Source organism: Rosa chinensis, chromosome 4 (assembly GCF_002994745.2).
Source record: "Rosa chinensis cultivar Old Blush chromosome 4, RchiOBHm-V2, whole genome shotgun sequence".
In the NCBI taxonomy this organism is placed as follows: Eukaryota; Viridiplantae; Streptophyta; class Magnoliopsida; order Rosales; family Rosaceae; genus Rosa; species Rosa chinensis.
In genome coordinates, this window is record NC_037091.1 from 2,255,737 (window position 1) to 2,283,565 (window position 27,829).

The 27,829-nt window shown below is 39.1% G+C and overlaps 3 protein-coding genes and 1 pseudogene across 3 annotated transcripts; 1 reads left to right on the forward strand and 3 right to left on the reverse strand.

Annotated features, from left to right (window-relative positions):
* Positions 1–229: 229 nt before the first annotated feature.
* Positions 230–18,613, reverse strand: LOC112198595 (homocysteine S-methyltransferase 3). The gene is made up of 7 exons (XM_040518151.1): positions 18,437–18,613; positions 17,944–18,000; positions 17,603–17,829; positions 17,304–17,433; positions 16,809–17,012; positions 16,641–16,712; positions 230–458 (listed from the first exon to the last, which is right to left on the reverse strand). Exons 1-7 carry the CDS (start codon positions 18,611–18,613, stop codon positions 300–302), a joined length of 1,026 nt encoding a protein of 341 aa, XP_040374085.1. The 3' UTR covers positions 230–299.
* On the reverse strand, positions 1,410–5,455 carry LOC112198596 (annotated as a pseudogene).
* A 660-nt stretch (positions 18,614–19,273) lies between the features above and the next one.
* LOC121052704 lies at positions 19,274–23,270 on the forward strand. The gene is made up of 7 exons (XM_040518152.1): positions 19,274–19,398; positions 20,456–20,672; positions 20,724–21,073; positions 21,196–21,472; positions 21,938–22,224; positions 22,448–22,957; positions 23,258–23,270. The coding sequence occupies exons 1-7, from the start codon at positions 19,274–19,276 to the stop codon at positions 23,268–23,270; spliced, it is 1,779 nt and encodes a 592-aa protein (XP_040374086.1).
* A 1,083-nt stretch (positions 23,271–24,353) lies between these two features.
* On the reverse strand, positions 24,354–27,154 carry LOC112197764 (kinesin-like protein KIN-8B). Its single transcript, XM_024338596.2, has 8 exons — positions 26,934–27,154; positions 26,771–26,829; positions 26,524–26,627; positions 25,739–25,806; positions 25,264–25,352; positions 24,851–24,995; positions 24,659–24,754; positions 24,354–24,449 (listed from the first exon to the last, which is right to left on the reverse strand). Exons 1-8 carry the CDS (start codon positions 27,141–27,143, stop codon positions 24,354–24,356), a joined length of 867 nt encoding a protein of 288 aa, XP_024194364.2. The 5' UTR covers positions 27,144–27,154.
* Between the last annotated feature and the right edge of the window lie 675 nt (positions 27,155–27,829).

A 27,829-nucleotide genomic window follows, 5' to 3' on the forward strand; every position in this document is an offset into this window, starting at 1 on the left:
GCTAACTTTTCAAGATTTTCTGTCAATGTGACTAGTGGGTTGCCAATCTGATTTCGGAGGCTCGTTTAGTACATACGACGGAATGTTAGTAATATTTCATTTTGAAAGGTAACAAGCACTGTTATTGGATATGAAACAACCTCACCTGTCATCATACAGCAGCAGCACTATACTTCCTCTGAGTTACAAAACAAGGAAATGAAAAAGACATGTGGCCTTATTCTTAGCATCGGATCACAAATATTTACATCGGGATTACAAATATTTACATCTCATTTTCATAACTCAACTAAGCGTTGTTAACTGCAAAAGACCAGCTTGTTAGAAAGAGCCTTAGATATTGCCGTGATGGTATTTGGAGTTGTTCTGTAGCAGCCTCCAAAGAGGGAAGCCCCAGCCTCACGCCACTTGTCTATGACTATGTCTGCAAATTCTTCATCAACCTGCCCACTCGATGGCTGCAATGGAAAGCACATGCAGTCAAGACTTTTTCACAAACATGTTAATTCAACATTTTCATCATCCATGGAATAGTTCATCATATATAAGGAAGATCGGTTTCATATTTTTACCAACAAATGGTACAAGATTCACCATCTGGTAATAAAACATTAAATCTGACAAAAGAACAATTATACCATGAATAAAATGATCCAAACCCGGATGCTATAGCTGAAAGAGTAGGGCAAGCACTGTGCATTCATATAGAAGGAGACTTACCACCCATTGCTTGCTCTGACCAACAAATGGTCTCACCACTGTTGGTGTATATCACTATTGGTTCACTTGTTACCTGCAGATTTGATCGGCAAGGAACATTAATTAGATGAAAATGTTAAAGGGGCTAAGTTACAAATGCTAATTTATTCCAGTTAACCTAAGAAAATGAGCTATTCGTCCAATGTTCTGTTCATTTCATTAAACCGGTTTCTGATTGCAAAATTATGTTCAATTAAAAACCTAAATACAAAGCTTAACATGTATACACTATTAATCTGAAACTGAATAGTTTTTATACTTCCTCTAACTTACAAAAAAATGAAAAAGGAAAGGTATTTATTCTAAGAGGATTACTCATATACACGTACTCATTGATCTGTTTTGATGAATAGATATACTTGTTGGAGAGAGCTTGATCCTGCAGCAGCCTCTAAATACACTCACGCCACTTGCCTATGACTCTGAAAACCCTCATCAACCACTACATAAGATCGCTACATTGGGACACAGGCAGTCAAGACTGTTTGAAGAACACAAAATTGCCATCAGTTAATGCAACCGTATATTAAGATCCAAGTTTTTCATAATAGAAGTACTAAGTAGTAGTTGTTTCTCTTTCTTACGGTGCCACTAGACCTTGTGAATAGTAATCCAGATTGGCTCTAGCTACTAAATATGTGCTGCTGAATTGATGCAGATAAATGCTTGCTTGCATGAATCTACAACAGAGGCAAACTGCCACACTCCAAGAAGGAGTAACTACTCACAGCATCAATTCCATCCTTAGAAACAATGGAAACCAATTCCTTCTTCCTCAAGAAGTTCAGCACACCTGCCGCATCACCTTGAAGCACGATACTTTGCCAAAGCCAGGCTAGAACTTCTGATACCAAAAAATTGTTGCATATGAGTTTGAAAAATTATTGGTCATACTTATGAAATATTGAAATTTCAAGTTGTAACCTATAGAGAAAAATTTAATATGCTTGAACAAACCTTAATAAGCACTGCTATTCTGAAATAACCTCAGCATACAACACCAGCACCATATATGCTTATAGCTCCAGCATCATGCCACTTCCTATGGCTACCTTTGGCGCGAACTCTTGATCAACCACCCCATTAGATCACTATCAGTGCAATGCAAAAGACATGCAGTCAGACTTTTTTAAGAACAGATGAGAAATCTAAATTGCCATTACCTTCTGTTTTCATGTGCTCAAAGTACAATGCATTCATTTGAATCGTATCTTATTTCGGCAGAAGCGTGTTGGAGGAAAAGAATGAACAGAATATCATTTATATAAAGCAGGGGACTCACCATCCCTTGCTTGCTCTGACCATCAGAAGAGTCTCGCCACTATCAAGGTATATCAGTGCATGTTTGCTGGTAACCTTCCAACTACATAAGCAAAGGAACATTATACGGAAAGGTTTAAGAGCTAATCATGCATGTTTAATTTAAAGTACTTAACTAGAGATTGTACCTTTTAAATAGGTAAAATCTACCAGTGAAGGAATCTAGGTCGTGTTCTGTTGATTTCAACAGCAACAACTTGCTTGCAGGAATCTACAACATCGGCAAACTCCAACAAGCAATAACTACCGAAAGCATCAACCCCATCATTAGAAACAAAGAAAACCTTCTTCCCTCAAGAAGGGTCAGCACATGCCCGCCACATCACCTTGAAGCGGAATTTAGCCAAGTCAGACTAGAACTTTTAGCATATTCTTCACTGCTTGCAAGTACACTAATTATATAATACAAGCCTTAGGTTTGAAAATTAAAATAGTGAAAAGATTAACATGAGAATGTTTGTCCTTCAGTACATGAATGAAAACAAATGGCACAGAAAGAAGGGGAGGAAAAACTTATGTCTAGAAATGTCAACCCTAATATGCTTACTACTGCAATTTTCAGAACAAAGAGAAAAACCCTAAATTGGAATATCTTGAAGGAAGGAATACTCATAAAAACTCTTGATTCTAACAGTTTGAAACTTGAAGTTGAGCAGCATCGTTTCAAGTTGTTGCTTTGAACCACTCTAAAAGAATACATCTCAGTGAAATTTGCTTCTGCTAATGCACCTCAAAATAGACCAGAGTAGATTGTATGCACATGACATTACATCGTAATGCATGGGAGTAACAAGGTGTCAGATTCTAATGCAGTAACAGTCCATATAGATTGCCCTATTCTGATATGAATGCTGACTACAACAATGCATTATACAGGGTGAAACAACAATCAGGATTTACTGCACTTGAGTTTCCCCGTGCAGCTGCAAGAGCTACTAACTTACGTTGACCATCAGCCAGTTCTCCGCTTAGGGTTTGAGTCACTGATGATGCAGAGCTAATAGCTTCCTGCAATTAACATCACAATGCAGAGTCAAACATAAATACATGCAGATGTAACTGTACACCATAGTGAACCCAGAAGACCCACATACGAAAGCAAAAGCAAAGCCAACAAATTTCTCATTCCTAGAAAGATATCAACCAGTGGGATCTTGACCGACCAAAAGAAAACCTTGTCTCTGGAACCCATCACAGACTCATCCTTTCAGTCATCAACTCAAAAATACTACTCTTGCAGGTGGAGAACATTAATCTTTTGAGATTCAAAACATAAACACTAGTGAAACAGCATTACACATTCAAGTTCTGCTGTATCAACCTATAACCAGTTACATAAATACTAGCGCACCCCACAAGAAGTTCTACAGTCATTGTGAGCAGATAATAATTCCTAATGAGCTACCAATCTTCATTCCCCATTTTCTCATATAGAATCAAAGACCACAAACATTATAATTCTTGAAAGCATAAGCAAAGAAAATTTGTCAATAAATAAATTATTAAAAGAGAAGAAGCTGGACAGAGTACAAGCACACACACCCTTAAAGCATGGGCCAATGGCGAATGTGCAGACACAAAATGCTGCTGAGCCACCATTCCTTTCTGGAACGTGGCATCTACTTGCTCAAACATGGATTTACATGACTTCTCAAAGGCAGGTACCACTGAAGCTTCCATGCTAGACTTGAGAGCATCCTATGTGAAAAGGTCATATATATCATTAGTTAAAAGGTTTACTGAAGCAAATCAAACATTGTTAGATATTCAAATCACAAATGCAAAGAAATCAATCACTATGACATTTAGACATACCCGAAGAGCTTGTTTACCAGATGTTTGAAACTGTGCCTTGATTTGCCTGGATACAGTGTCTTCAAGTTTTGAATTAACTGATTTTTCCAATTGATTAAGCATTGGAAATCAAACATTATTAGATATTCAAATCAGAAATGCAAAGAAATTAAGTCACTATGACATTTAGACATACCTGAAGAGCTTGTTTACCCAATGTTTGAAACTGCGCCTCGATTTGACTGGATACAGTATCTTCAAGTTTTGAATTAACTGATTTTTCCAATTGATTAACTGCTTTATCTCCCACTTCTCTCTGCAGCAAAAGCATCAATTAGATAACAAAAGCCAGCTTTATAAAAGGAACAAGCCAGATCATCAAAATTCTTACCTGAAACCAATCAGATATAGCCAAAGGTATTGTTTTCTCCATAGCTGGAGTGATTGCACGAACAACAGCTGGTCCAACAGCAGCTATAATTTTTTTTCACGATTTTCTCTAACATGACCAGAAAGTCCTTGTTCACAAAGTTATTGATCAAACGACTAAGTCTCGCAATAATTTCTCATTCTTTGCATTCTCTTCTTGAAACTGAGCCCACAGAGCAACATTATTGGCCTTTACAGCCTTCTCCATACTCTGACCGAGAGCCGCCTGTATTTGTTTGCCTTCCTTTGTAATTGGGACGGTAACCATCATTGTCATCTGCTTTTGCAAATCTTTTTTTTTTTGGTACAATGGGGGTCAAAGACCCAGAAAGGAAAGCAAAAAACAGAAAGAAACTAAGAAATAGCTGTGGCAACAGCTCTAGGCCTTACAAGGCCATTAGCATCATCAATGATGTCTTGGACAATGAAGTTAGGCATTAGAGGCAGCCTTCATAACCCCCGATCCTGATCATGCTTTTGCAAATCTTTTTGCATAGTCATTAGCTGCGCATAAACCAAAAGCCATACTTAATAGAAAGGATAATGGACATAAAAACAAGTTTGATTGCACAAAACACAACCATAACATACACAAACATAGAACCTTTTGCTCTTGCCAAGATATAGACAGGTGAAATGGAACAAGAAAATTCATATTAATATGCCGTTTCACCAAATAATAAAAGACTTGAAGACGGACTCAAATGGTAGTAGCTTAACTTTGGAAAGGCTACTAAGCCTGCTTTACTAAGGCTAAGCTGAAAATACTTGGTACGTCATAGACATGCAAGTTAATTGAATTTCCAAATTCTTCAGCACTCACCTGATTCATCATATCCTGCCTGGCTATAATTTGAGGAAATGCAGGTATGCAGCTTCTCCGGAGTGGGGACTTGAACTGCCACAGTGCCACCTGCTTCATTGGAGGGCTCCATTGAGTTGAGCACACCTGGTGATGGGGAAGATGGACCTGATGCTTGCATATTTTTCCATTTCTGTTTTCTCGACTTTGCATTTGGTCTTTGTAGTTGTGACGTGGTTCTGGCAGTAGCTGACCCTGATACATCTTTTGTAGAGGGATCCTGGTCTTCCTCTCCAGAAAGAGGCAGGGCTAGTGGTTCTGACATGCTGGCACCATCACCATCACCTGGGCTAGTGGTCTTCCTCTCCAGCATCAGCATCACTAGTCTCCGGTGGCGATGCAACAGGTTTTGATTCCATAGACGAAATGCTAATATCTTTTGAATTGGCAGCACCAACCGAACCAGTGCACACAGGATACCTCAACGCAACTGCACCCTCAAAACTAGTAGCTTGTATGGTTGGTTCCGATGCTGAATTAGTTGACACCGCCTCAGTTGCATCATGTGAAACACTGGAATCTGACTTTTCTAAACCTGAATTCTCCAATGGGGGAGGTAACCACTTGGATAAGTCCAAAGCATACCGTTGAATGGCTTGTGTTTGGACACAACAAACCTGAACGATTTCACCATGAGGTAATATATTTGTCCCAGTAAACCTCATAATAGGCATTGTAAATGCTGGCTCACCACCAAAGTCTAAGTGCATGGCATATATAGCATTCTTCTTAGCATTTGCAAGTAAAAGAAGGCCAGCTTGTGACAATGCTATGACTTGATTAAAGAATGCATCCTCAACTCGAGATTGAGCAGAGCTCTTTAAATCTAAGGTCTGGGTACACTTCCATGACTCAGCATCACTGGGAAGCAGCCCGCCTTCTTCACTCGCTGAGGACCAGATCTTCACTTCCCGATTAAGTGGGCCCTGTAAAATGGATTCATGCAATTACACTTCAATGCACTAGGACATGCATAGCCATCATCATTAGGCAACAGAATCACAGACAGAACCTTACGATACAAATATAGACGAATAAACAGGAAGGCCATCATAGGGTCTCAGTACTACAAGTGGTTGTGACTTGCAATCTTCCCAGATCTTTATCTGTATCAGGATATGACCAAATGTATGAGTCACAAAACTTATATCAATCAAGAATATTGGGAAAAAATGTTTATGCATATTGTGTATAAATAAAATATACGTGCCATAACATGCTCATGTATTAGAACCCATGACCAACTCTAACAAAATTAAAATTAAATATAACAGGCACCCTAGTTGCCCCATAAATGATGTATTACCTTCGAAGAACTCAAAATGCTATGGTGCAGGAAATGATTTTACAAACCCAAATTTTGTAGAAACACAACACGTTTACCCAAAAGGTGTCAATTGGCAGAACTTGGCCACAAGAAATTAGGAAGAAAAGTTTCACATGTATATAAAAATCTTATTCAAACCTATACTAAATCCATATAACTCACAGTCAATTAGGAATCATAAACTAGTTGATCACCTACTTAACCTTGTTCAGAAACAATATTTGTATTGTTCATAAAGAAGATGGCCTCTTGAATGAATTTGAAATTGCATGAACCACTATTCCATTCCTAATAGTATCATACTATGTACTAAGTTTAGAAAAATTGCCAATCTCCTTAAATATAGTACAGCTTACACTCTTACAATCTCTTTCAGCACTGGTGATTTTTCCTTATACTTTAGCAAAATAAAGTTCATCTGCCATATCCAGTTCTTGTGCTGTATCATATAAAAGGGCTTCGGCGGGACCAAGAACAATAATTTATCCTAATTCATACAAAATTCCCTGAAGCAGGAATAGCCAACAGATTTTTTTTTGTAACCAAAACATTATTTTAATTCACCAAAAGAAAAGGGAAAAAAATCTATGAAGATGTAGAAGGTCAAGCTGGAGCCAAAGTGTTCCCACCAACCCTGATGAAAATGCACTTTAAGTTTCACTACTTATTCCACTAAAAGGAAATATGTAACAAAGTCAGCAAAATCGTGAACATACTTACAGTTCCATCCATAGAAGCAGAAACCAGCCAGGTGGTCATCCATTGGCACATTGATAAATCTGTCACCTCTCCATCATTTTTACCAACAAATTGGAGCCCATCAATAAGCTTTTCAACAGGACACTTAATAGGATCCTTAGCAGAAGGGACTTCACCCTTTGCAACTTTAGTAGTATCAATTCGTAGTACACACTTCCCAACCCCAACAGCCAAAACCTTCTGAGAGTATACAAGCAAAAGATAGATCAATCAACCACTTCAAGAATAACAGACAACGATCATGGACATCAAAAGCATTTAGATATAACTCTTCGACTGAAAATAGTGAAAATAGTATTAACAGAATCATTTACTTGTTTATACAGTGCCAACAAACTCGTGGATGAACAGCTTCCCCCTCACCAATTATTTGAATGACACTAACAATCTTTCCTGTGATTTGTGGCGTACCTTCTTCATCTGGACCTTCAGAAATTTTCCACACAAAAAGCCGTCCTTCTACACTGACACTGCAGAAAATGATGTCAGATATTGCAAAAACAAACCAGAGGAAGAAAAGTATTAAGCATGGAATGAAAAAGAGCTGCCTAGCCAAAAGGTGAACATCCTCGGCAAAGAAAGCCATGTCTGTGACCCTCTGACAGAACAAGACATCGCTTAGGAGTATACACGAGATAAAGCAAAAACTCTACTAAATTTTGCAGCCATCAATAAAGTGCATTATAACTTTTTATTAAGAAACTAATCAAAGCATCAGCACCTACATCGCTATGATTGAGTCAAATTACATTAGTGATCATCACACTGCATTTTGCTAATCCAAACAGAGTGCATATATATAGAATATTCCATTTACCTGTGTATGAGCTCGAAACAACGATCTCAATGCAGTGTGTATATTCAAAACCCGACTATTCCCCTGCTTCAATCCATAGCATATATATGACTTATTCACCGCAATTTGGCAGCCCAACACCAGCTAAGGATCCGAACCATACTTAGCTATGGGCGTAACTTCTAGCTGCGGCTGAAACTCCCCGGGCAACCAAACACCCGCATCGTAAACCATGCTATCCCCAATTAAATGCCTGCCTTTCGGTAGCTTATTGCTCGGAATTCGAATCGGCATACCACTCTAACAGTATCAATTCCATCCTTAGAAATAATGAAAACCAATTTCATTTTCCTCAAGAAGGTCAGCACACACCTGCCGCATCACCTTGAAGCAAGATACTTAGACAAAGCCAGGCTAGAACTCCTGATACCAAAAAATTGTTGTATATGAGTTTGGCAAAATTATTGGCAATACTTATTTATGAAATTTCAAGTTGTAATCTGTAGAGGAAGATTTAACGTGATTGTGGCATGCAAATATACTAGGAAGATTTTTCTTAAAGTGATGCATTGTCCTCTCTTTTCTTATATTCACAGTTTCAGAGTATCAAAATCAATGTCAGTGCTTCGTGTGCTGTAACCACTAGTTACTGCCTAAAAAGAGTGCATGGACTATACATATTTCTGACTGCCAATGCATACATCACTTTGAATGTACCATGTAGTGCTTATAGTGAGTAACTTGACTGGGCCATTTGTTCAATTCTGGAATAACAGTTGCAAGTCAAAATAGGCCACAGTTAATTGTACATGATGCACATGGTTACAAAGTCCGAAATTCTAATGCAGTAACAAACAAGATAGATCTGCGCTAAAAGAAAAAGATGGATATATGAACTTACAGATTGATGAGTAAATAGCAGATGAAGACAGCCTCAAAACAGGGCCATACCCAAATCTGAGAAATGTTTAAATCTTTCTAAATAGGAGGTGGGATTTCAAACCCTCTGTGTCTCAACTAAATGATATTATTGTCTAAACTCTGAAGTGGATGCTTTAGAGTTCAAAGAAAGCCACTGTTGGTTTTGAAGACAGAGAAGGCCTTAACAACTCAGTTAGTTGTTCCACTGTTGGTTGAAACTGCAGACTAATTGAAACGTTTGGTGGAAGCTCCGGAATTCCTCGGAGTCTCTTGCAATCCCGCAAGTTAAGCGCCCCCAACTTGACAAATTTGGTGAGGCCAGGAAGACTAACAAAATTGTTTCTTGACAGATCAAGCCGCTTTAATGTTTCCCAGCAATCAAGAGTCATCAGGAAATCACAATCTGATAATAAACTGCATCCTGCGATAGTCAAGTACTGTAGCTTGGGAAGTGATAGTGAGCATTCATCAAGATTCAAAATTTTGGTATTTGTTGGAAATCTGACAAGTTTTGAGCATTCATCAAGATAAAGCCACGCTAAATGTTGCAACCCATAAATGCTGCACGGTAGAGTTGTGAGATTTTTGCAATCACTAAGATCCAACTCTTCAAGCCCAATGAGATTTCCAATTGACTCATCCAATTCTCTTATGTCACTGCCTTTAAGAGAGAGTCGTCTCAAGGAATCCATGTTTACTGGAATTTTTGGAAATGTAGCCAGTTTTGAGCATCCACTCGCTTCAAGACTTTTTAGATTGTGCAACCTATAAATGCTGCACGGTAGAGTTGTGAGATTTTTGCAATCAGTCAGGTCCAACTCTTCAAGCCCAATGAGATTTTCAATTGACTCATCCAATTCTCTTATGTCACTGCCCTCAAGAGAGAATCGTCTCAAGGAATCCATCTTTACTGGAATTTTTGGCAATGTAACCAGTTTTGAGCATCCACTCGCATAAAGCTTTAGATTGTGCAACCCATAAATGCTGCACGGTAGAGTTGTGAGATTTTTGCAATAACTAAGATCCAACTCTTCAAGCCCAATGAGATTTCCAATTGACTCATCCAATTCTCTTATGTCACTGCCTTTAAGAGAGAGTTGTCTCAAAGAATCCATCTTTACTGGAATTTTTGGAAATGTAGCCAGTTTTGAGCATCCAATCACTTCAAGACTTTCTAGACTGTGCAACTCATAAATATTATACGGCAGAGTTGTAAGATTTTCACAATTCCATAGATCCATCTTTTCCAGCCCAATGAGATCTTCAATTGACTCATCCAATTCCAATTCTCTTATGTCACTGCCTTCAAGATAGAATCGTCTCAAGGAATCCACCCTTAGGTCAGCAACTCTTGGCGGAACTCCTCGGAGTCTCCAGCAACCCACCAAGTCAAGCATCCCCAAGTTGACAAATTTGGTGAGGCAAGCAGGAAGTCTAACAAAATTGTTTCTTGACAGATCAAGCGCCTCTAATGTTTCCCAGCAATCAAGAGTCATGAGGAAATCACAATCTGATAATAAACTGCATCCTGCGATACTGAACGCTTGTAGCTTGGGAAGTGATAGTGAGCAACCATCGACATTCAAAATTTTGGTATTTGTCGGAAATCTGACAAGTTTTGAGCATTCACCAAGATGAAGGACCCTTAAATTTTGCAACCCATAAATGCTGCACGGTAGAGTTGTGAGATTTTTGCAATAACTAAGATCCAACTCTTCAAGCCCAATGAGATTTCCAATTGACTCATCCAATTCTCTTATGTCACTGCCTTTAAGAAAGAGTTGTCTCAAGGAATCCATCTTTACTGGAATTTTTGGAAATGTAGCCAGTTTTGAGCATCCTCTCGCATCAAGAGTCTTTAGATCGTGCAACTCATAAATATTATACGGCAGGGTTGTAAGATTTTGATTGTTCGCTAGGTCCAACTTTTCCAGCCTAATAAGCCTTGTAATGGACGGATGCAATTCTTTAATGCAAGTACCTGATAGATCCAATTTTATCAATGAACCCATCTCTTCCCCAACTTCTGAAAATTCCTCAAGCTTGCAATACCTAATAGAGATTATTTCAACAGATTTCAAGTTGAGTTTTCTTGGAAACATAATAAGGTTCCTGCAGTGGTCAACTTTCAAGGTAACAAGCTTATCAAGCAATCCAAGGGAATCAGGAACCTTAACTAAACTAGTGCAGTCAGATAGATCCAACTCTTTCAAGTTGGGCATTCCACTGAAGTCTGGGAGTTCTGCTAGAGATTCACAACCCCTTAAATTCATACATGTTAGCCTTGAAAAATTCTGTATGGCAAAAGAAAAAGAAAAAGATCAACCAAGTGGAGGTAGTAATTTACAACACAGTTATATATTCCTTATTATTTAATCAAATAAGTCTTTAAATAAAATAGATTATTAGATAAAAGTACCTTACGTCCCTCCCACAATTGTGTGATTTTGCGGCTGTTAGGAATATTGAACTTTACAAGTCTGTTTGCGTAAAAATCGGATGGAAAAGACTGCAACGGACATTCTGGCCAATCAAGCCACCTCAACTGGTGTGAGAGATAATCAATGTCTCCAGAAAAGGATTCATATTTCATCATTCTGCTCATAGAAATATATCTAAGCCTCTTCATCTTTGAAAAGCTTTTCAAAGATAAAGTAGAAGATCGCCTCGAGACCCGGATGCCTATCACTTTATCTGTTCCCTACATTAAAAGAAGGCAAGCAAATTAATAATCTAGCAACATTTATAGTTGTAATTTCTATTTAGACCAAACAAAGAAACAAAACAACATAGCAATTTCGATTGGAAGCACAAGGACTGTTTCAATACAGCTTTCTTCAAGATTTAAATAAGAAATTATCTTCAATATAAAATGATTTCCAGATTGATAAACACAAAACATCATTAATATACTTACTGTATTATTTGTTAGAACGTCGTCGACACCTTCTTCACTCCACACTCTTCTGCGTTTCCCGGGTTCCTCAGGTGACTCTTGATGCACTATGTCTTTACCCATTTCCTCTATCAAATCATGCATCCAAATCCTACCACCATAGTAATTCTGATTGTCAATTCTTATTAAGGCCTTTTCTTGGAGTTGTGCAATACCAATCACTGATTTTAGGTCGTAGCAAGCTTCTAGTATTGGTTTCACATTGTCTAAAAGCTCCCCTTTAAAGAAACAAGCGATATCAAGAAAATATCCTTGTAAATCTCCTCTCAGAGCATCATAACTTATTTTGAGAATGTCTCTTATCTCTCTGTGGGGATCTTCTCCCCTACAACTATCTAATGTAGCTTCCCACTCCTCTCTACTTCTACCAAATAGATGAGAGCCTAAAACTGTCAAAGCTAATGGAAGGCCTCTGGCATAGCTTACTGCACGGCTTGCAAGTTCCAGATAATCGCTTGGAGGTCCATTTCTTTTGAATGCATGCAAGCTAAACAACTTCAAAGCATGACAATCATCTAACATCTTGACCTCATATACTTCATTAACTGCATGAGCAATTAGCCAACGTTTATCTCTTGTTGTTATGAGAATTCTACTGCCCGACCTAAACAATCAAGGGATGGAACTAACTTCTTTAATTGGCTAGAATCACTCACGTCATCGAGGATTACGAGACCTTTTTACGTCGCATCATTGTCTTTATCAAACCGACCCCTTCATCAACACTGTTCACCTTCAAATTTTTCCCTAAAATATTAAACAAAAATGTCTCTTGCAGTTGGGTTATGCTTTTTGCTCTAACATCCGCCAAGAAACAGCTACCTTCAAACTTACGGCGAATTGAATTAAACACAGCTTTTGCAATTGTGGTCTTTCCTATTCCACCGGGCCCCCATATGCCAACCATGTTATTCTCCTCGGCATCTAAAAGTTTGTTGACCTCTTCTCTACAAGACTCTAAGCCAATTGGATGATCAGTAACGTGCAGCTCACATGAAGAGTTTATTACTTCGGCGAACAAATCCTCAACAATTCCATTGATAAATTCAGTCTCGTACCTATGAATTTAAAAGCATATTTAGGAAATCGAATAAAGTAGAAGATTAATTACGGATTTTCAAATATAAATAAAAAATAGGCTAACTAATCAACTAGCTAGTGGTGTTGGGTTAAAAACATACCGGCCCTCCTCGAAAGTCCATCCAGACAAATTTGCTGCTTTCTCAAGAGCCTTCCTCCATTTGCCGATGCCATCCTCGTATTTGCATTCATCAATTTCAGCAAATGCGTCACCGAAATCACCTGTTTGGTGCCGTACATCTGAGGGAGCCACCTTATAGAAAACAGCTCTAAACTCCTGGCCTTTTTCTCTGCATTCAAGTATCTTGGCCAGTTCATCTAAGCACCACCTTGAGGAAGCATAATTTTGAGAGAAGACGATGATTGAAATTCTGGACTCCTCAATTGCATTGAGGAGCTCTTGTGATATGTCTTCTCCTCTGGTCAGCTTATCATCTCTGAAGGTCTCAATTCCCCTCTCACACAAAGCCTTGTACAAATGATCTGTAAAATTATAGCGCGTATCCTTGCCTCGAAAACTCAGGAAGACGTCGTATGTGTAATGACTTTGGTGATCAGTAGAAGAACGTGGGAGAGAAGAGGATGAAGAACTGGCTTCTGCATTAATCGGAGAAGCCATATTTTGCTTTGATTTGCTTTTGCCCGATCTGTTGAATGTTGCCTTCCTGGAGTGCTTTTGTATTGTAGATCTGAGATCTCAACCCTCTAAGTAGATAGTTTCTTGGTGCCTGCTGCAATGTGAATGGTGAATGTGAGGTTGGAAATGACTGAATCAGAGCCTCGGTGAGCCCTGTTCTTTCTTTGCAATTTCACTTTTACTGTACACTCACGAGGCGCACTTGCCAAGGAGTTTCACCTTTCACCTTTTCTTTTTAGACTTCGACGAAAATTTCGTGGAACTCAACTCTCAACTCTCAACTCTCAAGTAGATAGTTTCTTGGTGCCTGCTGCAATGTGAATGGTGAATGTGAGGTTGAAAATGATTAAATCAAAACCTCTATGAACCTTGTTCTAGGCCTGGGCACGGGCCGGGACTGCGTGTCAATTAGCTAGGCCCGGGACCAAGCCCATTTATTTCGGGCCGGGCTCAAATAAAGATTTTCAGTTATAGGGACCGTAAAGGACCGGACCAAATAGGCCAGGGCCGGTCCTGCCGGGTTTTCGGGCCCAAACGAAGAGAATAACATCCATTCATAGCTTCTTCAAAGTTACAAAGTACGAACAAATGAAGTTTCAATTTGAAGAAAAATGAAGGTAAACAAAGTACAAACAAATGAAGTTACAAAGTACAAACAAATGAAGAATTGAAGTTTCAAACATATCAAAGTTACAGACCAAATAAAATTCCAAACCAAATAGTCAAAAAATAGTACGGACCTAGTAAACTAGCAGTTTCAAACCACAATAATTTGCTTCCAAGCCTCCTGCTACTGCCATCAAATGGTGTCCAGCAAACCATGTCATCCTACAACCATTTCACATTATGCAGATCACATTATTAGTTTACAACACACATCACATTAAAAGCTTACAATAGAAGAAGTTTTTGGCAGAAAAACTAGCTAGCTGATCACATTAAAAGTTCCATTTCAATACAACAGATCACAATAATCTTAGGTCGATCTCCGTACCACCAAGATCAGCTATTGATACTGGAACCTGTTCCATGGTAAAATAAAAATGTATGTAAAATGAAGGCAGCTTCCATACTATAGTTTGAAAAAGATGCGTGCATGTAACTGCAGCTGCTTCGGGTTCCATTGCTACTTCGGGCATTATCAAAATCGATTCTAGAATCCTTGTACCTAGAAACAAATTGGAATCAGATAACCCCAAATGGCCAAATCAATTACGACCCAGATCAGAAGCTACCTAGTTTGAGAGAGAGAGAGACTTACTGAGACTTTCGGGGAGGTACCACCATACTAGAGAATTGTCGATTGACACGGATTTGATTGTTGCTGAATGGATTGTTGCTGGGTTATCGAAGGAAGGCAGAATGGATTGTTGCTGGGTTTATGAAAATTAGATTTCTCAATAGATTTCGAAATCTGGAAAGCTAGAAGGAGTAGAAATCGATTGACTGATGAGGGATTCGACTGGGATCGATTGATTGCGACTGGGTTCGAGGCTTCGATTGGGATCGACTGGGTTCGACTGATTGCGACTGGGTTCGAGGCTTCGATTGGGTTCGAGACTTCGAAGCTTCGACTGGGATCGACTGATTGCAACTGGGTTCGAGACTTCGAAGCTTCGACTGGGTTCGACTGATTACGACTAGGTTCGAGGCTTCGACTGGGTTCGAGACTTCGAGGCTTCGACTGGGTTCGAGACTTTGAGGCTTCGACTGGGATCGACTGGGTTCGACTGATTGCGATTGGGTTCGACTAGATTCGACTGGGTTCGAAGAACTGAGGTCAAGCCGACAAGACTCGTGTTTGGGAAAGGGTCGAGGTCTCAAGGATGGCTGCGAAAGTTTGCGTCTGAATGTTGACTGAAGTCACCACAAAGACAGGCTTTAAAGGGTTATATTAATCAGGCTTATCTTCAGGCTTTGGGGATTATGGACACCAGGGCCCGGGACTGGCCCATTTATACATAAATGGTCCGGGCTTTTTTTTTTGTGTGTTTTTTTTTCTTCAAAGCCCGGCCCGGACCTGACGGTCCGGATCGATTCGGTCCGGGTTTTCGGGCTTTGGGGCTAAAATGCCCAGCCCTACCTTGTTCCTTCTTTGCAGTTTCTCTTTTACTGTACACCCACGAGGCGCACTTGCCAAGGAGTTTGTCCTTCCACTTTTTCTTTTGAGACTTGGACGAAAATTTCGTGGAAGACTCTTTGTTTCTTTTTCTTTTTTCAGAGGCGATGACTTTAACGACTTGAAAGTCATTAGTTCAATGCTTGCTGGAACAAGGAAATTATCTAGTCTACTGTGTGCACTTTGTTTGGGTTCCATGTATTTTCTATGGAAGAGATCGCATTTAATCTCAAGGACACTACGGAATGCTAGTAAAATGTAACTTCAAAAGGTAACAAAAACACTGTTATTCAATGTGAAACGACCTCTCCAGTCACCATACAGCAGCAGCACCATGGTGATAGTAATTTGCTACTTCCTTGGAGTTACAAATTAAACAAGGAAATGACACATGCGTTATTCTTAGCATCAGATTACAAATATTTACATCTCATTTTCAGAACTACACTAAGCGATGTTAACCGCAAAAGACTTGTTAGAAAGAGCCTTAGATATTGCCCTTATGGTATTTGGAGTTATTCTGCAGCAGCCTCCAAACAGAGAAGCCCCTGCCTCACGCCACTTCTCTATGACTATTTCTGCAAACTCTTCATCAACCCGCACACTCGATGGCTGCAATGGAAAGCACATGCAGTCAAGGCTTTTTCATAAACATGCTAATTCAACATTTTCATCATCCATGGAACAGTATTATATACAATTCAAGGAAGATTGGTTTCGTATTTTTACCAACAAATGGTAGAAGATTCACCATTTGGTAATATAACATTATATCCAAAAAAAAGAACATTACTTTGTGAATTATAATGATCTAAATCCAGAGGCTATGGCTGAAAGAGTAGGGCAACAAGCACTGTGTATTCATATAGGAGGACACTTACAATCCATTGCTTGCTCTGACCATCATAGGTCTCACCACTGTTGGGGTATATCACTATTGGTTTGCTTGTTACCTGCAAATTTGATAGGCAAGGGAATATCAATTATACGAAAATGTTAAGGGGCTAAGTTACATATGCTAATTTATTCCAATTAACCAAAGATCGAACCTTCCGAATAGATGAAATCAACCCCTGGATAAATCTAGGTGGTGTGCAGTTGATTCCAACAGCAACAACTTGCTTGCATGCATTAGCAATAGAGGCACACTCAAAGATGGAATCACCACTCACCACATTGATTCCATCTTTAGAAGCAAAAGTAAACCATGCTGGAATATCTATTGCTTCTTCCTCAAGAAGTTCAGCATATGCCTGCAGCATCACATTTAAGCAAGGTATTTAGCCAGAGCCAGAGTGGAAGCCAGAGTGGAATTTGTTGGCACAATTAATCTAAAGAAGATGACTGAAACACCCTCATCCTAGAATTTCTGACACTATTTTGTATAGTCCTAACACTTTCTGATGCACATGGCATGTGAATCATATCTGTCATATATGCTAGGAAGATTCTGCCTAAGGCAATGAACTTCATTCCATTTGCTTAATCCATGTCCATTATAGTGCATAAAGGCCTTACACATTAAGGCGAATAAAGCATATTACCTTGGCCTCTAGCTTATTCGGTGTCGTCACAAATGCAATTAGATCAGCACCAGAGTTGGCCAGAATCTGAACCCTTTCCCTGTGGAAATCTTTCAACGTTTCTAGAGTCACTGCATCGCCATAGTTGCCACTACAAAGGAAATAACCCACAAAGAATCAGAACCCGAGTATCAATGATGCTCGTATAAAGTTATAAACAATGTACAAGAAATTAATATGCAGAGATGTCACCATTTTCTTGTTCCATTTCCAAATCATATACAATAAACATACACATGTCATATGTTGAGTTAACTCACCTATACTCGGAACCATCAGCCAAATAGGCTTCATAGCTTCCCACAGATGCTGCAACTAGAACTGGATGTCTTGAAGGCTTTCCTGTGTCCACAAAAGCCCAAGAACCTTTGGTGCATTTGTCATAGTAAATTTCTCGTGCCTCGATTGCAATTTCTACACTTTTCCTGACCAGAGGTTTGGCCTCTTCTTTAGAGAAACCTTTGGCCCCAAAACCCTGAATTGTGGCCTATATCAGACAGAACAACAAGGTTAACAGTTTAACATCCTCAAGAAAACTGATAGTAAATCACCAAATCATAAACAAAAAAGGGTGTAATGAACCATGAACAAAATTAATTACCTGATAAGATGCGGTTATTATGATGTTTGCTCCAGCATCAAGGTAGTCTAAATGTACCTATATCAAAATCAAAAATAAAATAAAAATTGTCTCATTCATGCTCTGCTATTGGGCCCAACCATTTCTTCAGCAGATTTGGACACTCAGAAGGCCCATTTGCCGCTGCACAACCCTACTATTTTCTAGTTCATTGTTGCATGAAAAAGACAGGTGTCAATGAAAATCCCTGTAACTTCCAGTTTAGCATTTTTGTCCATATTATACCCCAAGAAAATGCAATGAATTCACCCCATAAATCGCCTTGTTTTCATTCATACATATTCAAAGTTAAAGCTTTTTTTTTGACCATTTTTCTTATTCTCTTCAAGATCTTCACCTTTCTGGGTTCATATATAGCCAGCAAAAGAATAGGAATAATCTGTTTGGACATGTAGAGAACTCTAAATCTTAGAGATTAGATTGAGTAAAGAAATCACTGAAGTTACGTACGTACCCTTCGGACGAGGTGAGAACTGACGAGGCATTTGGCACTCCAGAGAGGATCATTGAGATCAGCTCCATGTCGTTCCAGCTCCGTCGCAAACCCGCCGTCCAGAACGGCACAGCCACTGCACTTCTCCAGAAAATCGCTCTTGAACGACGACGTTTTCACCTCGCTTCCCAAACCCATTTGTTTTCGTAGAGCTTAGCTTTGGTCAGATGGAGAGTGTAGGAGTAAAACAAGGTATAGGATACACAAACTTTGGCTGCTCTGAAACTGTTCGGTTTTGAAGGTGATGTATGAAATGCCACTTGCCTATGGCTACGTCTGCTGCAAACTGTTGATCAACCACCCCACTAGACCACTGCAAACTGTTCATTAAACAACTTCCGGGCATAATCCAAGTCCCCACATTCTGCATAGAAATGAATCAAAGAATTCCCAATAAACACATCTTCCTCCGAACCCATAATGGAGCTGAACCCCTTCATAGAAAGCCACAATCTTCAAGCACGCGCTCAATGCAATATCTGAACATAAAGCCCAATAGCCTCGTAACTAAGCCCAGGACCAGAGTAACCATTTTATCAGAGAATTGTACATGAACAATACACCCTTTGTTTCTTCTTCTTCTTCTTCTTTCGGGCATAGTCTAAGCTTTCGAAGGTGCCCGTTTTGGCGCATGTGCTAATAAGCTTGGTGACATTAGAGGGTCTCTGGCTGAGGCCTTTCTTAGTGATGTGACAGTGAAGTTGCTTCATTTGGTTTATGGTTTTACAGTTTTTGAGTGACCCAGTTGGGGATGTGTCCTTGGCTATGGATTTGGGTTCGTTTTGATTAGCGGGAGCTATGAAACTTGGGGTGGCTAGACCAAAGGACTCAGCTAAAGCACTGCAGCCATGGTCGATGGGTCTGCAATGCTTCTATGAGAATATGAAGGGAATCGAGGTGGAGGTTCAGCATTCCTTTCATCGGTACAAAATGACATTTCTAACCCTTACGTTGCTATAATGAACAACTTTCAGTACAGGATGATACAAAAAATAGTTGCTCTAATGAATGCCATCGACTCTATAATTCCTATTAGTGAAATTGGACAGATATAAAGGCAACCCTAATTGGCTTCATTCAATAGAGATGGATGTATATATCTGAATCACAATGTAGCAGTAGATGCCTGGTTTTGATTTAAGGCTATCAAATCTAGGAAATGACTAGGGAAAAAAAAACAATAATATTCAGATTTTCTTAGCAAATTAAGCACAATCATACTACAAAGAGAAGACATGGACACATATGATAAACCAGCTCTAAGGTATACAGCTCTTAAAGATGGTTTTAGTACAGCATGATATAAATATAAGAGATGGCATGATATAAATATAGGTTCGGCTCAAAACTACTCTTTAGTACAACATGATATAGAAGATAGTTTCTTTATCATGAATACAATTCTGAATGTCAGGGTGTAAGAATAGCTTCGACAAACATTCTTCACAGAGAGGATTAGAACAAGGAACAAATAGAAAGGAAAGTAATGTCGCAGATAAAGAGACCAAGCCACTAACTTATGTTGTGACTGAACAAACTGAACTCTGTAGTGCTAGATTATGATTGGTACTCCATTCTGGACATAGGCATTCATTTGAGAAAATTAACCGACTAAATCTGCATCATCGAATGCCTTTGGTAAATTGGTACTCCATTCAGTAAATGATGTAGAACATTTAAAGAGACAACCGTTTCTACACAACTGATCTTGTCGAACTTTGCTTCAAAAGTTACTTTCCATGAGATTGCTGCCGACTTAATATGACTTGCACAACGGACTCTACACAGCCGTATGTCGTCCTTTCTGGTATTCAGACAACATGCATATTAATGCTAGCGCTTGTCTAAATTGGATTCAGACAACAGTTTCGCGATGTCGTCTGATACCTGCATCAGATGGCAGGAGTATTAACAACAGTAATTTTCACTATCAGACGACAGTGAAAAACTGTCGTCTGATTCTTTTTTGGCATAGTGTAGGAGGCACGGGGCTCAGACTTTTACTTCCGCCGCCTCAACTATAGAGGCTCAGCGGTGGCTTGATAGGATGGAGAGAGTTTTCTCCCAGATGGAGCTTCCAGAGGACAGGAAAGTGAATTTGGCAGTACAGTTCCTCGAGGATACCGCCAGGCATTGGTGTACTGGTGTTGTCAATGACCCTACAAATGCTGGCCCAATGACCTGGGATATGTTTAAGGCCCATTTCTATGGACGGTACTTTAGTGATGCCCACCTTAATCGGATGTAGGATCAGTTCTTGAGTTTGGAGAAGAGAGATGATCAGTCAGTGTTGGAGTTTGAGCAAGAGTTTCTCTCCTTGGCTCACCACGTGCCTGATTTGGTTTGTACTGAGCAGAGTAAGATTCGTAGATTTGTCCAGGGACTTGGAGGAAAGATTAAGGATAAGATGTTAGGCACACCGTACCGGAGTTTTGGTGAGGCAGTATCTTATGCCATGGACATTGAGTCGGACTCACCTGCCGGTTTTCACCCTAGGGATCCTGGTGGCCCTAGCCAGGGTCCATCTAAGAAGGCTACTTCCACATCCGGTTCTGGATCTTCCGTGGGTAATGGAAAGAGCAGTGGTTCCAGTTCGTGGTCCTGTACTAGATTCAGGGGACGTGACAGGAGATTATCTCGCGGTCAGTTTAGTGGACAATCGTCTGGACAACTTGAGAAGTCCAAGAGTTATCATAGTGGTTTGAGTGGGCTTCTACTAGTCAGTCAGCTCAGTTTGGGCAGTACCAGACAGTGGGGTGTTTCATGTGTGGTCAGCAGGATCACTTCAGGAAGGACTGCCCTCTTTTGACTCAGGGAGCCAGATCTACCCCCACTCAGACTGTTGGCCAGTCCTCTGCTGGCGGTTCTACTAGTGGTGGCCGTACTAGTTCGGTAGGCCGACCTGGTTCTCAGCAGGGCAGGGGTCAGCGAGGTTGTTCGGTGACACATGCTAGACTGCACGCCATGACACAGCAGGAGGGCCGTGATTCACCGAAGGTTATCGTTGGTACGTTGTTTATTTTTAATCAACCTGCTTTAACCTTAATTGATCCTGGTACTACGCACTCATTTATGTCAAGTAGATTCGCATGTTTTGCAAATGTACCGTCATCACCTCTTTTAGGCGAGTGATATGTTTCCTTACCTGCGGGAGAAGCCCTTAAGATAGAATGGGTTTTCAATAATTGTGTAATGGTTGATGGTTTTTGCTTGGAGGCCAACCTTATCCCTTTGAATCTGGTTGAGTTTGATGTAATACTAGGAATGGATTTTCTAGGGGCACACGGTGCGTTGGTTGAATATTTCCGTAAGGAAGTTGTGTTTCGAAGTCTAGGAAAACCGGAAATTACTTTCCGTGGTGAACGGAATATTCTCTCCTCTTGCCTAATTTCGGCCATAACAGCTGAAAAGCTTTTGAATAAAGGTTGTTAAGCTTATTTGGCACACATTGTGGATACAAAGAGGGAGGTGTTAAATATTGAGGATATTCCTGTGGTCAGGAAGTTTCCGGATGTGTTTCCTGATGAACTACCTGGTTTGCCTCCAGTAAGAGAAATAGATTTCACCATTGAATTGCTCCCTGGTACTACACCAATATCTCAGGCACCTTACAGAATGGCCCCAGCAGAATTAAAAGAGTTAAAGACTCAGTTACAGGAGTTGTTGGATAAAGGTTTCATTCAGCCAAGTGTATCTCCTTGGGGTGCTCCGGTGCTTTTTGTTAAGAAGAAGGATGGCACCTTGAGATTGTGTATTAATTGATTATAGAAAATTGAACAAGGTCACAGTGAAGAACAATTATCCATTACCACGAATTGATGATTTATTTGATCAATTGCGGGGTGCCAAAGTCTTTTCTAAGATTGATTTGAGGACAGGTTATCACCAGTTACGGATAAGAGAGTCCGACGTACCCAAGACTGCTTTCCGATCACGTTATGGTCACTACTAGTTTGTGGTGATGCCTTTCAGATTAATCAATGCTCCTGCAGCTTTTATGGAGCTCAGGAATCGAGTATTCTGCCCATACTTGGACCGTTTTGTGATTGTGTTTATTGATGACATTCTGGTTTACTCCGAGAGTGATGAGCTTCATATTAAGCATTTGAAGCTAGTGCTTCGGACTTTGAGGGAGGCTAAGCTATATGCCAAGTTGAGTAAGTGTGAATTCTGGCTTAACAGCATAGGATTCTTGGGTCATGTGGTGTCAGTTGAAGGTATTAGTGTGGATCCTCAAAAGGTGGAAGCGGTTTTGAACTGGGAAAGACCCACCACTGTGACAGAAATTCGTAGTTTCTTGGGTTTAGCTGGTTATTATCGGCGGTTCGTTCAGGATTTCTCTAGACTTGCGGCTCCTCTCACTAAATTGACCAGGAAGGGTGCTAAATTTTTTTGGTCAGAGGACTGTGAACAAAGTTTCCAAGAACTCAAAAGACGTTTAACTAGTGCCCCAGTTCCGGCATTGCCTGATGATAGCGGGAAGTATGCACTACTAGAATTCTGTTCATTTACATCAGTCCAGAACCGATGTAAAACTAAATTTTGACCGATGTCTTTGTGGCTGATGTAAAAGATATAGACATCAGTATAAGCGCGTTTTTAACTGATGTCCCAAACAACAACCAACATCGATTCTAAAAAACAAATCGATGTATAATCATTATAATCATCATAATCTTATATGTTAACTTTATTTAATTCTTCAAATTTTCACATTTTATGCTTTATAAAGTATATCTCAAACAATACCTAAGTGAACATTTAAATCGATTACAATTTCAGAATTGATGTCTAATACACTCGTAGACATCAGTCTTCGAAAAATTTTGTTTGTTCGTGTCTATTTTTACGTGCATCTTGCCGTCTTATTCTCCTGAGAACGATGTATGTACTTTTAGGCAACATCAGTTAATCTACTAAGAGTGATGTTTTATGTTACTAGGAACATCGCTTTTCGTTTGTTGAAACGATGTCTAGTAGTTTTGTAGACATCATTTTTAGGTGACATTTCGATATGTTCATAATCATGAGACATCAGTCCAGTTTTAGGTACTGATTTGTAATCTCTGAATTGACATCGTTTTCTTTGACATTAGTGTTTTGTTTCCCATTTATATACATTAGTTCATATATATAAGAATGATGTGCAAATAATCATCTAGCTAGTGGTGGTTGGAAAAGATCTAGAAATACATTTCTCATCATCCAAAAATTGGGGCTTTCCATTAATTTTCTCATCTTCATTCATGATTCTACATAATTCACAAAATAAAACCCCAAAACCTACAAAGGCTAGCCCATAAACATAATAGCAACCAACTATATCAGTTCTACATATATACACCAAACTTTCCTTCAAAGCAAAAACTAGCTAGCCTTACTCAAAAATTTCTTCGTAGCCACAAGTCCTACACCCAACTCTGTATATAATCAGCCACTTCAATGCGCACCTCGTCAATTTGAAATTGGCTATATGATTTGAGCGTCTTTACCGCCCACTAGAAATGTATTAAAGAACATAAGTCACAATGGCGCTAAACAAGCTAATACTTAATTAAACCAAAATGTTCTTCATAATAATGCATATGCCACTAAACTATCAAAGGAAAGCTAATCAGCACGACAATATAGCTAATTAGCAAATATACCCCCAGTTCAAAGTTTCAACTTCTCAGCCACAAGCAAGTTCCAAATGATTCAAAGGCTCACTAACATTAATAATCAAATTCTCAGCAATCTATATAATTTCCTAACTCTACAAAGCATTACCAGCTATATATTCAATCCAAAATGCATGAACATCACCTACAAATTCTTATTTCATACTCCTAGATGCAGGTAACCATCAATATTTCCAAAGGTAACGAGTATATAGTACCTACCGAGAAGATGTTGCATTAGCCTCCGTGCTTTCAGTTTTCCGTCGGCTGTTCCCCACGTTTAAGAGTTCAAGGATCTTATCAGCTGACTGAACCTGAATTAGTGGCACATGTCATAAAGGATCAGCGAAAATTCTGCCCATAGTACAGACATAGTTGCCCTTGAATTAACACATACTGTTGCTTACTGTAATATAAAAACCAAATTATTTTAAGAAAAACATTTGATATATAAGGCAGAATGGCAGATTGACAACACTTGTGGAAAGTTAAATGGGATGCAACTAAGTGGCCAAGTGTGGACCTTTATACACCTGAGGCCAGCAACAATGATTCCTTGCTCTGGATCCTCTCTAAGTTCCAAATGGCCGGATGACTTTTCAAGCAAATCATAGATAACCTATATTTGATGAAATTAGAATATTTACACATTTTTCTACGAGAATAGAGGTAAAGCATAATAAATTAAATTTTCATAACACATTGCATGACCCACTTCGTTATAGACTTCAAGATAGGAGCAGGTAACTTCAAATTCATCAGAGCTCTTGTCCTTTTTTATCAGATCAAATATTGTATGCAAACTGAGAACCATGAGCCCGGGATCATTTTGTGTCCCCACCATTGTATATGTTTTACCACTGAAACCAGAAAGACAAAGATGTAAGACATAATGGAGAATATTTATCAAGTGATCGACAATGCAAATGACAAAAAAGCGTGGTGAAATCACAAAATCAGAAGAATACTTGCACATTGGACATTGACCTCAGAACTCAGACAACACTCCTAAAAAGTAAATTAGTCACACATGCATGAACAGTTATTTGAGCATAAACGCAAACTACCTCAGCTCATATGGAGAGCATAAAGATGAAAATGAAACACAACAATACATGTTCTTAGTACCTTCCGGTAGAACCATACGCAAACACAGTTGCATTGAGACCATGAACAACCCCAGAGATCATGGACGATATGCATTTTGTGTAGACATCCTGTATACATATATAAAACACAGTCAGACGAATAACTCCAATCACAGCTACCAGAAATCAAAAACTACATCTTCTGTGGTTTACGCTAAATTTCAAGAATCAATTTACCAAATTAGTACAGTCAGGATCGAATGCATGATCAAAGCAATACTTCTTCTCCTTGGTTCGATTCTGTATCCTCTCCATAATTGATAACGTCAGGCCATGCAAGCTGCACAGTCATGTAAACTAATTGCAAAAGTTCTTTCTACTGAGTCAAAAGTTGAAAGGAAAAGATTAGAACTTGCCTGAAGCACAACAGAATTGATAACGTCTGCATATCTGACAGCTAAGTTCCATGAAATTAAACAATATCACCAAAAACACACACACGCATATAAACAAACCTTTGCTTGAGAAAGCTCATATATTTCCAGGAATAGCTGCTTTGGAAGCTCTTCTAACGATTGCACCTCTGCTACCATGTTATATATATATATATATATATATATATATATATAGAGAGAGAGAGAGAGAGAGAGAGAGAGAGAGAGTATCAGGGAGATAAACTGAATAAAACGACTATGGAAATTCATTATATAGAAATGAAATAATGATGATCCTCTGAAAATTTAATAATACAACAACATATTTTGATTGTTTTAGATGCATGCAAGTAACTTGGCTATAAAAGTATAAAAATTAGAAACGATCAAATTCTACAAGAAAAATATGCAGTACGTATTCTATTCTAAGGAAAAACATAAAGATACCAACCTTGCTCCTTTTGATCCGCTTGCGTAGATCGCACAACAGTGCCAATAATTCTTTTAAAGAAAATTCTAGCCTTTAATTTTTGCAACATATAAATTTAATAAGGCAAAACCAGGACTTGGGTTTATAAACAATGCTAGTGACTAGAAAGTTATAGCATATACTAGTAGAAATTGAACCAAGGGGCACAAGTACTAGAACTGTTGAACCAGAGGATAAAACATCCAGTCATAAACAAACAGTCCAATTAGTCTATCATTCATGGTGCCTGAATACAAATCCTGACCAGAAGTGAATGCCAGGAAAAAAAAACGATCGGAGTATCTAAAATTTTTTTCTATAAATTCATTACCATAATTTGTAAAACACAAGAACAGAAACTGAATAGCTAAAAATGAGTATCATACAACTAACATACCAATCTTCTCTGCTTGCCGCCACCATTTGACGCAAGTAGTCCGTCCACATGAGGATGATGATATGATCATTTCTGTCTCATTGTTTTGTATCTCACCTTTGTTTCTGTTGTTAATCAATGAATGATACATGAGCTACTTTAAAGCCAAATACCAACACTAAAGATTGAAACAAATTGGGAGGTGGCTAATAAACCCTCTGTCTATACAACACATGGATGAGATAAATAGATAAATTAAGTCTTTTGCCTTTTTTGCTTATGGTTGTCACTGCCATCTTTTCTTTCCCGTCTTCCTTTCTTGGGTCCCTGGCATTAGATTATAACAAATCAATTAGCAACTTCTGGTCTCAGCCTACCAACATGAAGTATAATCATGAAGAAATAAGTCCAAAAAGGAAGCTAAAATATACCTGAGCACTGAGTGACTTAAGGGGGTCCTTATCTTTCTTGAATCCACGGCGACCAGGGTTGTTGTTACCCATTGCAGCTCTCGCAAGCTTAACTTTCTCGTTGGCTTCTTTAGTTGTTGCATCCAACAGATAATCAGGCACAACTCGCAGGTGAGGAGTAGGGGGCTTCTTGCTCAGAACCTTGTCACTTTTTAGAGGTGAGAATTTCATTCCTTAAATCCTGAGCTTGTGATTCTCTCACGGCAAGTTTTGTCACACTCTTTGAGACATCCTGCATAATTCACATTTTACCATTAATGACTGTCCACCCTATCTTTCTATCATCCAATGCAATGTCAGAATTAGGAATCACAAGAGTGCAACTTAAACAAGGTGATTAAGACAATTAAAAAATAGTATAGGGGTTCAGAGCCAGCAGAAAAGCATAAAACTTTACATCAAAATCCCAACTTCCGGACACCCAAATACACCCAGTCACCAGATCTCAAACAAAACACACAAAACCCATCAACCCAACTATAAATCCATCCTTCACTCACTACCCAAAACCTAATTAAGCAAAATTCCATCAATTTTCTTCAACAATATTCCAAATAAACCAACAAAACCACATCAAAATCGCACCTTGATGAGGATTGTGTCGCCCCTAAAGAGCTAATGCTTCTCCATGGTCTCAGGGTGGAGAGTGACGACGGAGTTGTCATCGTAGATGGCCTCATCGACGACGAGGACATTTACTGCCTTCTTCCGCTCGAGAATCGCAGTGCTGAAATCCCTCTTGGTCCCCTTATTGCAACAATTTTCAAAGCAATCGCATCAGAAATCAAAATCCCTAAAAAATAAAAATTTCAGAAAACCAAAAAAGTTAGGTCAAAATCAAAAAGAAGAGGAATTGG